We start from the raw sequence: 13,164 nt of genomic DNA, 5'->3' as shown, positions 1-13,164 counted from the left end.
CCTTTCAATAAGCTATCACTTTCACCAAAAAAATGACTCAAAAGCCAACCTCAAGATGTGCCTTCTTACACCTCTCCATGCTTGCCATTCTTTTTCTATCCATTTCACACTCAGTAGAGGGAAATAAAGATGGGAAGATCAAAGGAATGTTTGTATTTGGTAGCTCTTTAGTCGATAACGGTAATAACAATTTTCTACCAAAATCAAAATCTAAAGCAAATTATTTGCCTTATGGAGTAGATTTTTCTTCTGGGCCTTCTGGTAGATTTACAAATGGGAAAAATGTGATTGACCTTCTTTGTGACCAACTTGGTCTTCCTTTGATTCCACCTTTTTCTGACCCTACAACCAAAGGAACCAAGATCCTCAACGGTGTTAATTTTGCTTCTGGTTCTTCTGGCATATTAGATGAAACTGGCTCTATTGCTGTAAGTTAATTTCCCTTTTTGTTCCTTTTTGGCTTTTTTTTGAGCCTTTCATCTATTTAATTTGTTATGCTAATTTGATATTATTGTTAAAAATATTAATTAAAGATGAATTAATTATTGAGTTTTGGTTAAATATTTCCCTGTATTGCATGGAAACCGAAAATGGAAAAATGTGAAAACTCAGATACGAGAAAACGACATATAAAATATTATTTTTACACGGAAAAGATGTATTTTATATAAGAAAATGACAAGCAGAAATGTTTATGAAATGCGAAAATGCCTATGGGTAAAAGTTTCGGTGAATCATAGTTAGTCCTTGAATAAGACATAAAAGAAGTTTTTTTTTTTTTTCATATTTAATTAACAAATGATTGATGGCAAATTACACATTTAGGGTTTGTAAGTTTATTTATTGGTGAAAACAGGTCGAAGTGATTACTTTGAACCAGCAAATAAGGAACTTTGAGGAGGTTACAATGCCAGAATTAAAGGCATTACAAGGGAAGAAAAAGAAAAGTGAGGAATTATTAGCAAAATACATGTTTGTTGTGGGAACTGGAGGAAATGATTACTCATTCAATTACTTCCTCAAACCACCCAATTCCAGTGTCAGTCTTCAGTTCTTCACTGACAATCTCGCTGACTCCTTATCCAAGCAACTTCAGGTGCATTCACTTCCTATTCTCTCCCAAATATAATGCAATCTATCATTAGTTTCTTAGTTCTGCTGAATATTTTTCTGTTTTTTTTTTAATTACATTCAAACATTTTAATTTGCATCACGTGGTGATCCCATTTGGTTATGCAAATAGAACTAATCTGCGGTTAAACCGGAAATAGTATTTCCCCAGATTGACTATTTCTCTTATAAGTTCTGATGATTTTAATAAAGTACCACGGATGTAATAATCTAATAATTAAATATCTCTTGTAATGTGGGAAAAGGCTTGAGCAGTTTTTATTTTAAATTTTTGATTTATAAAAAAAAATATAATATACATAAGTAAATTAGGAAATGGTTCTTGTCTTCTTATTTCACACTGCATGCTTTTGTAGGTTTGATCTGCAACATTCTTTAAGGATTACCTTTTACATATTCAAGATTTTTGTTTTAGTGATCAGCATAAAGGATTACCTTTTACCTCCATCTTTTATTCATCATGTAATACTGCTTTTTGATCTTAATGATAATTAAGCAGTTTTTTCTTTAAAAAAACAAAACAATTTGATTTTGGAACATAGATTATAAGAATATATATCTTTTTTAATTTAATTTTCTAATTTTAGTATGCTGTGGAAAAGCTAGATTTACCACCTTATCGCTAAATAAAAAATGGAAAATAAAAAAGCTTATAAATTAAGATTACATAGTGATGTTTAATGAAAGTGAAGAAAAGGGTTTATTCTTATGTTATTCTAAAAACACATACAAACATAATATGTTATTCTAAAAAACATAAAAACATTTGTGAATTTTAAGAAATAATATTTTTTCTTTCTATTTTTACCCTTTGCAAATGATGAACATTAATTGCTATAATTCTAAAAAATCTCTCTCTTTATTGTTGATAATGGTAATATAGTAAATTTATTTAAGGTTTGTCCAACAAAATTAGCTGTTTTGGTAACTGTTTGCTATTTTCGTAGAGTTTAACTGTTAGTTGTTTGAATAGCTTTTTCTAAAACACTAAAAGTTAAACGTTACATGAATTAATTTTTTATAAAACACTACTTTAACCTCTAAAAGCTAGCTCAAATCTTTTGTAACTGAACACGATAAAAAATAGCATTTGTTGACTAGTCAAAACGTTAACAGCTACTTAAAAAGTTGTTGCCGAACACATCCTTAATAATTTATACAAATTAAACAAATTAAATGATTTGCTTGTTAGATGAAAAAACTGCAAACGTGACACTTAGTTATGGATGGATGAAGTATATTATAAACTCGACTTTATGGCTCTGTTCGTTAAAATATTTTAAGCTAGCTTTTAACGTTTTCACCAAGTCAAAATTCAATCTCTATTAATAGTAGTGTCTGGTAACATGGATTTCATAATAGTTTTTAGAGTTTGAGAGAGCTTTTTATTAAACGTTAAAGGTTCTGTTCAGAAATATTAGATATTTTAGTAGCTATTAGCTATTTTGGTAATTTTTTTATGTTAGCTATTGCAATAGCTGGTAGCTGTTTATATAATGGTTTTTTTTTTTTTTGAGAAGAAATGAAATTAGAAATTTCACTAAGTAGAAATTGTATACAGATGTAGATACAAATCAATATGTTTCTATATTTTTGTTTAGGAAATCTTATAATAAACCACTTTTACATAGAATAAAAATAATACAATCTTGATTTGAAGTATCTAATCGAGTTGACAGAGTATAGTATTTGTGTCATAGGCGATCGCTTGCTCCACTTGTTAGTTATTCATGGCCACTATTTGACTCTATAGTCTTTCTCTAAGTCCGATCTGATTACCTTTTAATTTCTTCTTTCTATTGGAGAAGAGATATGCACTTCTTTCTGCATAACTATCTAAACAATAAAAGACACTAGACAAAATCATCATAATGATAATAACAATAACTCAGAACTAATCTGAGAACAAAATTTCAAGATATGGGCAACAATAAATCCCAATATTTAGCGATAATAACTCAGATCTATATACAGATATGAGGATATTTGCAAAAAGAAAAAAAAAGGAAAAGTGGTGACCACCGATAAGAGCTCACCGATGGCCACCCGTGGAAGAAGAAAAGAGAGCTTTTAGGTTTTAGGTTTCAAGAGAGAGGCAGAGCGGCTAGGGTTTATAAAGTAGTTTTATATAACGGTTTAAATTAGAAGTGTTTAGTAAAAATAACTTTTAAATTAGTTGTTTAACTTAAAATGATAAAAAAGACGCTAGTAGTTTAATTAGCTGAATTTTGAGAAAAAAAAGGGTATGATTGTCAAAAAGATTTAATTTACAAGTTAAAAGCTAAATGTTATAGGGTCTGTTCGGCAAAAGTAGCTATTTTGGTAGTTGTTAGCTGTTTTAATAGCGTTTAGTTATTAGCTGTTTCAGTAGCTTTTCATAAAACGCTAAGCTAAATATTACATGGATTAACTTTTTATAAAATGTCACCTTAACCTTTAAAAGTTAATTCAAAAGTTATGTTACCGAACACCATAAAAAATAGGCGTTAGTTAAAACGCTAAAAGCTATTTATAAAGCTGTTGTCGAACATAGTCATAATGTTTAATGTATCATAAAAAGCTCTCTCAACTTCTAAAAGGTATTATAAAAGTTATATTACCGAACACTACAATTAATAGACTAAAGTTTTGACTTGGTCAAAAAGCGAAAGGCTAATTCATAAGTTGTTATCAAACAGGGCTAAACACTGGAGCTTTTAGCGTTTTGAAGAGATTAATAACTTTTTTTTTACAATCATTACACTTATTATTTTTTTCTTCCGAATTCAACTAATTAAATACGTGAGATCCTTGTTGTCATTTTAAGTTAAATAATTAATTAAACAAATATCTTTGCCGAATATTTCTAATTTAAATCTCTCTGTAGACAATTGTCATCTAAAAGCTAAAAGCTAACAACTAAAAGTTAATAAAATAGCTAACAGTTAATATTGTGAATAGATCCTATATATGGAGAAATTTATATTAACTGCAATTATGTCTATATAATTTTGAATCTAATGACTAATAAAGGTATACTCTCATACCAAATGGAGCGTATATAGCACACCTACTCTCTGAAGTTTACAATATTAACGAAATTAATGTTGATGCAGAAATTGTACAATATAGGGGGTCGAAAGTTTGTGTTGATGTCGGTGAATCCAATTGGGTGCTATCCATATGTAATTACCAACTTAAAATCTCCTAACAATACTTGCATTGAAGCTCTGAACAATGCAGCTGAGCTCTTCAATGCTCGATTGAAGTCAACGGTGGACGCTACCAAGCAACAAATGCCTGCTTCTCATTTTGTCTTTGTCAATAGCTACAAGATTATCGCGGATATTATCCAAAATCCTGTATCCCAAGGTAAATTTTGGAGTATTTTTTATTCCCTTTCTTTATTTGTGGTTTCAAAAGTGGATTTTCATATTTGAAATTTCTTTCTCAAGATCGATTTTTTTTTTTTTTAAAAAAAAAAAAAACAAGTTCAAATGATTGAATATTCTGAATTTTAATAGTTTTATAACTTTATATTTAAAATTAATATTAAAATCTATGCCTATTTGAACTGGCTAAATACCCAAAGGATTCTTTATATTATATTTTACACAGCTAAACATATTATTAAAATATTCAAACTTAAGCTATTATTTACTATTATTTTCATTTTAGCTTTGGAAAGTGAAATTTTAACAATAGTGAGAGTTGAACTATAGTGTCCGACTTTTAAAGTAGTCTCCACTCAGAGAAATGTTAGGTGCAGTAGAGAAGTGGGAAGTATCATTGCTCGCACCACAGTACCATCTATTCTCATTTCACCTCACCTTTTTTTTTATTATTATTTATTTAGAGGTTGATGAGACAAAATAACACTGCGGGCTAGACAATAAAGGTAGCTATTTTTTAAAACTCACCAAATTTGTGCAAAAACTTATGGTCGAAAGAGATCTCACACTCCACACATAAGTAAAAAGACAACCAGATCACACTTGATTGATTTCACCTCATCTTGTTCTAAAAAATATAATTGCATAAAAACTAATGTTTTGGGTTTTTATTTAATAGGGTTCAACAACACCAGCAATAATTGTTGTGAAGTGGGAAGTGTAAATGAAGAAGGAAATGGTATCTTATGCGAAAAAGAAGGAAAGGTTTGTGATGAAAGGAGAACTCATGTTTTCTTTGATGGGTTGCATCCAACAGAGGCAGTGAATATTCTTATAGCATCTAAAGCTTTTAATTCTACTCTTACAACTGAAGCCTATCCCATTAATGTCCAACAGTTAGCTAAGAATTAAGTTTCCTCAACGTTTGGATGATAAACCTATTCTTGCTTCAAAATTTTCAAATATTAGAAGGTCTTGCTTTCTGTAGACGTGAAAAATATCTTCTATTTTTTTTTAATTTTCTATTTCTCTTCATTTTTTATGTAATGGTTAAGTGCTTGTTTAATCTCTCTACTCTTTTATATTTGTTTTTGTAATGAGAAGACAATAATTAAAGTTTGAATTGTTGATACTTTATATCACTAAATTATTGCTATATTCGGCAACAACGTTTTAAGTAGCGGTTAGCGAACGCTACTTAAAAAATTATTCGGTAACATAGCTTATAGACTAGCTGTAGAGGTTAGGGTAATGTTTTTTGAAAAGCTAATTCATGTAACGTTTAACTTTTAGCATTTTATGAAAAGTCACTCAAATATAAGGATGGACAGCGTTTTTCGCAAAGGAAAATATATTAATAGAACAAGCTTGGTTCATTTTAGTCATTAAATTGGTTTTCTCTTTTAAATCTATTCATTAATCCTCAAAAGGCCGATCCTTTAATGTTTCCTACTTTGGTAAGAGTTTTAATTTTTGAGTCGCCACCCTCTTTAGGGAAAATGTAACACCCTAATTTTTTTTGTAGCTTAGATAGTAATTTGTCGGTCTGTGAATAATACTAAGCGATCGGAAATTGATGTTTTTTCGATCCTGAAGTATTATTATTCACAACTAATATTTTCAATAATTATTTTGGAGCATACATATATATTATTTTGATGGGCAAGAGAGTAAGTTATGAATTTATTGGAGAAATTAAGTAATTAATGAATAGTAATTCGGGGTCTTTTTTAGAAATTAGAAAGATTGAGAATTTAATTTATTGAAAATTTTTAAAGAGATCTGTGGAGATAAATATAATTTTTAGAAGATGTTATAGGGTTTAATATTGGCTATTAGATTAAAGTTTGGAGATTAAATCTCAACCACCCATTCAATAACTTCCTAAGGAAGTTGTTCAAAATTTCAAAAATGCCCTTGAAGCTTTGTAAAAGCTTTTTTTCCTCCTCTTTTTCCTTCCATTTGATTTTCCTCTCTTCTCCCATTTCATGGCCTAACCCCTTACTCTCTCTTCCTCTCATTTTCTTTTGATTTCTACCTAAGAATATCATAAATTAAACCTAATTAAACCTAAAGCTAGTGATTATTCTTGAAGATTAAAGCATAAATGGTGATTGTGGCTAGTGGGGTTTAAGCCTTTGGAGATTTCTACAAGTTCAAGTAAGTTGAGTGTTGATTTTGAGTTAAATTATGGGATTTAGGTTGGGTTTCTTGAATTTTTTTACATCTTTCTATTTGATCTCTTCCTCTTCTTAGCTTTTCTATTTGTTGATGGTGACTTTCTCTTATGTAGAAAAAGGAGAACTATGTAGAACGGACTAAGTGAAGTTCATTTCTTGAATTGGTGTTTTTTTTTAAAGCTTCTTAAAGCTTAATTGAAAGGTTTTTGTTCACTAATTTCATCTCCTTTTGCTTGTTCTTTGAATTCAAATTTTAGGATTCTATGAGATAAATTTAGGAATTTTGTGATTTTTGGCTTAAATAATGTGTTCTAAGAGTTTAATTGTGTTCTTGGGTGCCAAATTAGTTTGGAAGTAGGTTTGATTGCATGAGAAGGTTTCACCTTCTATTTTTCCTATGAGTGGCAAAACCACCCTAGTGTGATAAGACTTGTTTTTTCTAGAATTTAATTAGTGATAATGCTTCTAAATTAATTCTAGATATGTATTTTATGTGTTGGGAAATTTTCCTTACATGAATTCTTATCTTAGCTAAATTTTCCTATGACTTAAAAGCATGAGAAATTGGGGGTTTTTGATCATAAGCATGCAAATGGTGATTGGACTATATATATGTGTTATTGAGACTTAATGAAATGTTTGAATGATTAGAATAAAAAGGAAAGTCCTCCTCTCCTTTGCCCTTAGTTAAGGCCAAACCTAGGAAGAGCATGAACCTAGGTTTGTTTTCCTTTTTAATTGGAAATTCTTATTTTAATTACGGTATTAAACATGTGGCTTAGAGTTGGTAATCATGCTTTGCCTAAACCCTTAAGAACGTAACTTTTCCTATAACTTTGAAAGTGGGATTTGGACCATATTAGGTGAATTCATATATATTAAATGTTCTTTTATGCTACACATGATTTATATATGAAATTATCAAGCTTGAATGAAAGAGAAGATTACTTTTTGATATGGAACTTCATTTGACTAAACCAGAGAGGAACAGGTAGCCTTGTGAATTCCTTATCATTAATTGACTATTTTCTTTCCATTTTGATGCTTAGCATGTATTTAGAATTTGACATAAATATCTCTTTTAAATTTTGAAAAAAAAATGATAAATTTTCTATGACTTAAGACAAAGATTTTTGGAGAAGACGTGAGTTTATGCATGCTTTAAGTTTAATTATGCTTCTTTAAGTGCAATAAGTATCTTGAATGAGTCGAATGAGAAATAGGGAGCTTTTATGGTAAAAATCACTTTTGTGACATGACTTTTCTTATGACATGAAATTTATGAACTTTGGAAAATTGTACAAGATTTTGCATGTTTAGAATATATCTATACTTCTAAGGATATAATTAAGGCTTTAGATGAGTTGCATGTAAAAAGGAAGATTTATATGATAAGAATCACATGAATTTTTGAAATATGAGATGTCGTATGGCTTTTCTTAAAATTGAGTTGAAAAGAGTTTTTACATGTTATTGATGGCTTGTTGAATGTGATAGTGCAATTAATGTAAAATATATATATATATATATGTTTTCTTGATGAAAGTGTATCTCAACCTAACTATATAGCCTTAGTATGCTATTATTTTCTTACTTTTAAATTGATAATTCATGTTTAAAAATAATGCCTATCATGTGGTTAAAATTTGGTAATGAAGTTTTTGATGAATTCTTAGAATTGACTATTTCTTAAAACATGAGATTTGGAGAATTTTGGAAAATGGTATAAGATTTTGTATGAGAAGTGTCTAATTATTTTTTTAATTATCTAACTAAGGTTTTAGTTGATTTAAATGTAAAAGGAAGGATTAATTTTTTAAAATCACATTTTGGGCCATATGGACCATGAAACCCTTCCTATCAGTCATGTGACTTGCATGATGTTGAATATTATGATTTCCATAATTGAAGGACTAAAAATTTGGTTTAAAGCATGAGTTATAAACTACTTGATTATGAGAAAAAAAAAATGAACTTTCAAAGTAATATGTTTTTCATGAAAATGAGACTTTTGATACAAGCATTAAAAATATGATTTTAGTTCGTGTATATGGATGATATATATACATATATGCATGTTGGATTTGAGATTTATGCCTATATAGGTAGTTATGTGACTTTAAAGCTCATTTGGGATTAGTGAGTTCACATGGGTCGTAAACATGGATTTTGGTATTGTATGATGTTATTATCTATGGACCCTTTGGAATTTCTTGAATGCTTATAAGATGGTTTATGTGATTTTCCAAACATATTGGCTATGTTTAAGTTACATAGCCTAATATATATATATATATATATATATATATATATATATATATATATATATTAAGAAATATATATTTTATTGATAATGAAAAATAGGAAAAGATACATCGGTAAGAATAGCCCCCCTAACTATTTTGGGCAAACTTGAGAATGTAATAAAAGTTGTGTACAAATTATGTTCAAGAGAAAATGAAGCTAAATGGTGGGCAGCTTGGTTCCCTTCTCTAAAAATATGTTGAATGTGAATGTTATACTCCACCAGCAATTTTTTGAAGACCCAGTTATCATTCGCCGTTTCAGTCCGTTTCTTCAAATCCATAGAGTCGGTCTCCAAACATTGAATTTCACCTAGGTTAATTGCCCAGAGAGTTCCCTTGAAAGCAGCTTCCGTCGCCAAATCTAGCGAGTGTGAAGTGTCAATTTTGAAAGATAGACCAGCTATGAATCTTCCTTGGTAATCCCTAACGATCACAGCGCCAGCCCCTCCATTTCTTCCCTTCACTCCATCTGTGTTGATTTTAAGTTTATTTTTGTCTGGTGGTACCCAACTGACTCTAATTATTCTATCCGAAATGTGTAGGTGATATTGGGGAGTAAGCTTTGCAAGAATTAGTCTTTCGTGATTTTTGGCTAGTCTGGAATGCTCAAGATTCATTGCCCAACGGTAAGTCATCCATGTAATTTCCTGTATCAGCCTATTCTGATTGAATTGTTCCTCACCATGAGTGATGTTGTTATATGTTTTCCATATGTGCCAAGTAATAATTCCTGGTAGCACACCCCTTATGATTTTGACAATATCTTTCTCCCCTGCTTGTAGCCACCATAGCATGCATATCTGGTGATAGTTATTAGCTGTTATTACCTGCAAGTCCAAAATATCAGCAAAGAAAAACCATATTGTTTTAACTTTTGTACATGTATAAAACATATGGTTATTGGTAGCTTCGTCTTTCTTGCAAAAAGGGCATTGGGTGGGTAGGTGGAACCCTATCTTCCGCAAATTGTCAGGCACAGCTAGACTTCTATTGAAAAGTTTCCATAAGAAAACCTTAATTTTTGGAACTTGTTTGAAACTCCATATTGCTTTGTCTATGAATGAGCCTGTGGTCTGTCCTTGACACCATGTATAAATCTGAGATAGAGAGTGAGTGGTTGTGTTTGGATCCTTAGGAACTTCTGCTATCAACTCCTTCTCTCTATCGTTGAAAGAACAGATAGTTTTCCAAATAGGAGAGTCCACAAGTTTGGCAATAAAGTTGTCCCCCCTTGGATATCTTGAATGCATAAAATGTCCCCACCAAGAGTTATTAGCAACATAGTCTTCCCAAATTTTTAAAATTTATGGATTTCTGAAGTTTGTCTATGCTTCTGATTCCTAGACCTCCCTGTGTAGTAGGCATGCATAGTTTACTCCACTTCACCCATTGATGCTTATTTACATCAGTTGTTGAGCCCCAGAAGAACCTTGCCATTTTCTTGTTTAAAAGTTTTATAACTGATTTTGGAAGAGGGGAAGCTGCCATATTATGTAGAGGGATGGCACTTAGGACATGCTTTATCAGGACTAGTCTACCACTTGGAGATAGAGTTGGCTTGAACCATCCATTGAGTTTTTTGTCAAATAGATTAAGGAGTTTGGTGCAGTATTTAGTTCTATTGATTCCCTTGAATATCTGAGCACCTAGATATTCAAAGGGCTGACTGCTCCTTGACATACCTAGGGCTCTCTCCATTTCTCTAAGTTTGTGGCTCCCCAATTTTTCTGATGCTATGAAATGACTTTTTTGGAGATTTATCCTTTGTCTTGATACTGATTGGAATCTATTAAGGAAATGCTTGAGTTTCAACAGATTAGGCAAACTTCCATTGGTGAATAGTATTAAGTCATCTGCATAGGCTAGGTGACTGACCAGTTGAGAGTGTCTTCCCAGAGAATATGGTGTAAGAACTCCTGATGTGAAAAGCTTGTTAAAGCCTCTGGAGAAACCCTCAGAAGCAATGATAAAAAGTAGGGGGGAAAGTGGGTCTCCTTGCTTTACCCCTCTACATGGTTTGAAGAAACCTTGTGGACTTCCATTAATTAAAATTGAGAGGTAGGTACTGTCTAGAAATTGAATAATAAGATCTTGGAATTTAGGAGAGAATCCAAATGCATTCAATATCTTTGAAATGTAGGTCCAGGACATCATATCAAATGCCTTCTTCATGTCAAGCTTGATAACTAGGTTCCCCCCTCTCACTTTTTTGTCCAAAAGGTGAATCATTTCCTTGGCTATTAATATATGTTGATGAATGCTTCTTCCTGGGATAAAACCAGCCTGTTCCACTGATATTATCTTGTGTAGAACTTTAGAGAGCCTGGTTGCTAGTATCTTGGTGAGGATTTTGCTAAAGAAGGTTGATAAGCATATTGGCCTGAATTGATCCATTCTATTAGGACTTTCAGTCTTGGGAATAAGAGCAATTAGGGTGCTTCCTGCAGCTTTTGGAATTTTCACCCCCAGAAAAAATTCTTGGCAAGCTGAGGTGACATCAGTATGAATAATATCCCAACATTTTCTAAAGAAATATCCATTGTAACCGTCTGGACCTGCTGAACTATCTGGATGCAAATCCCATATTGCTTCCTTAATTTCCTTTTCATTTGGGATGGATAACAAATGTGAGTTATCTTCTTGTGTGATGATCCTTAGTATACTTGAGAAGAAATCCTCATCTTCCTCCACTGGTTGAAATTGGTACAGATTAGAGAAAAATTGGATGGCCTCCTCTTTGATTTCATCTTGATTATCAGTCCATGTTCCATCCTCACTTTTAATGGTTAAGATAGCTTGCTGTCTTCTTTTTTCTTTGGTTAGGGTATGGTAGAATTTTGTATTTGCATCACCTTCCTTAAGCCACTTCACATTTGCCTTTTGCTTCCAGTAGTAGTACTCCTCATTAGTTGCTTTTGTCAGTTCTGCCCTTCTTTGGAATGCTAGAGCTCTATTTGCTGCTGTTGGATTATTTTCAAAAATTATTTCTGCCTCCCTTGCTGTTATTTCTGCCCTGTTAATTTTGTCAAAAATATTCCCAAAGACCTCTGAGTTCCATCTTCTGAGTGCTTCTTTAAGAAATTTAAGCTTGAGCATTAGACCATGCATGCCATTACAAGGAGGATTAGAGTCCCAACTTTTCTTAACAGTGTCATGAAATGAGTGATGGGAAGTCCAAACATTAAGAAATCTGAAGCTTTTTGGTCCCTGTCCCTGAGGCAGCCAACCTTTCAAGAGTAAAGGATTATGATCTGAGGTTCCTCTGGCTAGAATTTGAGTGGTAAGGTTGGGGAAAATGTCTGTCATTGGAAGGTTGTGGAATACTCTGTCAATTCTTCTCCAGATCCTCACATTACTTCGAATACCAGTCCAGGTATAAGATTTGCCCAAAGTGTCATTCTCCAATAGGTATCTTTCTTCTATACATCGCTGAAAATCTGCTATATATGAAATATTGGGAGTGGAGGGTCCTTTGTGATGTTCCAGACTTGATATTGCATTGAAGTCACCCCCCAATAACCATCCAATAGCAGTGTCTTTAGCTTTTCGAGTTATCTCTTCCCATAATGTTTTCCTTGCTTGCTGGGTATGTTCACCATATACTGCACTAAACCAGAATTTTAGCCTTGTTTGAGTACATTGGAAGAGGCAGTGTACTATTTGATTATAAGGAGCCTGTTGAAGAAGTGTAAATTTGTCTGGGTTCCAAAGAATCCAGATTTTATTATCATAAGCATGAATGTATCCACCCATACCATCTTCAAAGCAAAATTATGGATTTTAGTGTAACTAACCATGGGTTCCATAATAGCAGCTATATCCATGTGCCATTTGTTGATTAATTGGTACAGCCTTTGGCACCTGGAGGCTATCCCACATACACTCCAAAATAAACAATTCATGAGGTATGGGTGAGGGTAGAAGCTTGTGCCATACTCCGGGTGCATATTCTGGTAGATTGTTGCTTTCTTCTATGATGCATCTTCCCATCAAATTTAGTATCACTAGTGGCAAGTCTTACCAGAGTATTAGTTGCCTAATATATATATATACTTAAGACTGATGACTTGATATGTATAATTATGAGGATTTTATCCTAATTACTTCGACTTAAGGCATATAAGACTTTCCATGTGTTAAATGGTTTCAAGGACATATGAATTAAGAGAAAACATG

General features: G+C 32.0%; 1 protein-coding gene across 1 annotated transcript; it reads left to right on the top strand.

The window, feature by feature from the left end:
- Positions 1 to 5,658, top strand: LOC149493706 (GDSL esterase/lipase At1g29670-like). Its single transcript, XM_089725680.1, has 4 exons — positions 1 to 428; positions 857 to 1,096; positions 4,227 to 4,482; positions 5,182 to 5,658. The coding sequence occupies exons 1-4, from the start codon at positions 33 to 35 to the stop codon at positions 5,412 to 5,414; spliced, it is 1,125 nt and encodes a 374-aa protein (XP_089581806.1). The 5' UTR covers positions 1 to 32; the 3' UTR covers positions 5,415 to 5,658.
- Positions 5,659 to 13,164: the final 7,506 nt, after the last annotated feature.

The sequence above is a fragment of the Jatropha curcas genome, chromosome 9 (assembly GCF_041381405.1).
Source record: "Jatropha curcas cultivar XTBG-Jc1 chromosome 9, XTBG_Jcur_1.0, whole genome shotgun sequence".
In the NCBI taxonomy this organism is placed as follows: Eukaryota; Viridiplantae; Streptophyta; class Magnoliopsida; order Malpighiales; family Euphorbiaceae; genus Jatropha; species Jatropha curcas.
The sequence above is the reverse complement of the archived record's forward strand: the minus strand, read 5'-3'. Positions and strand labels throughout refer to the sequence as shown.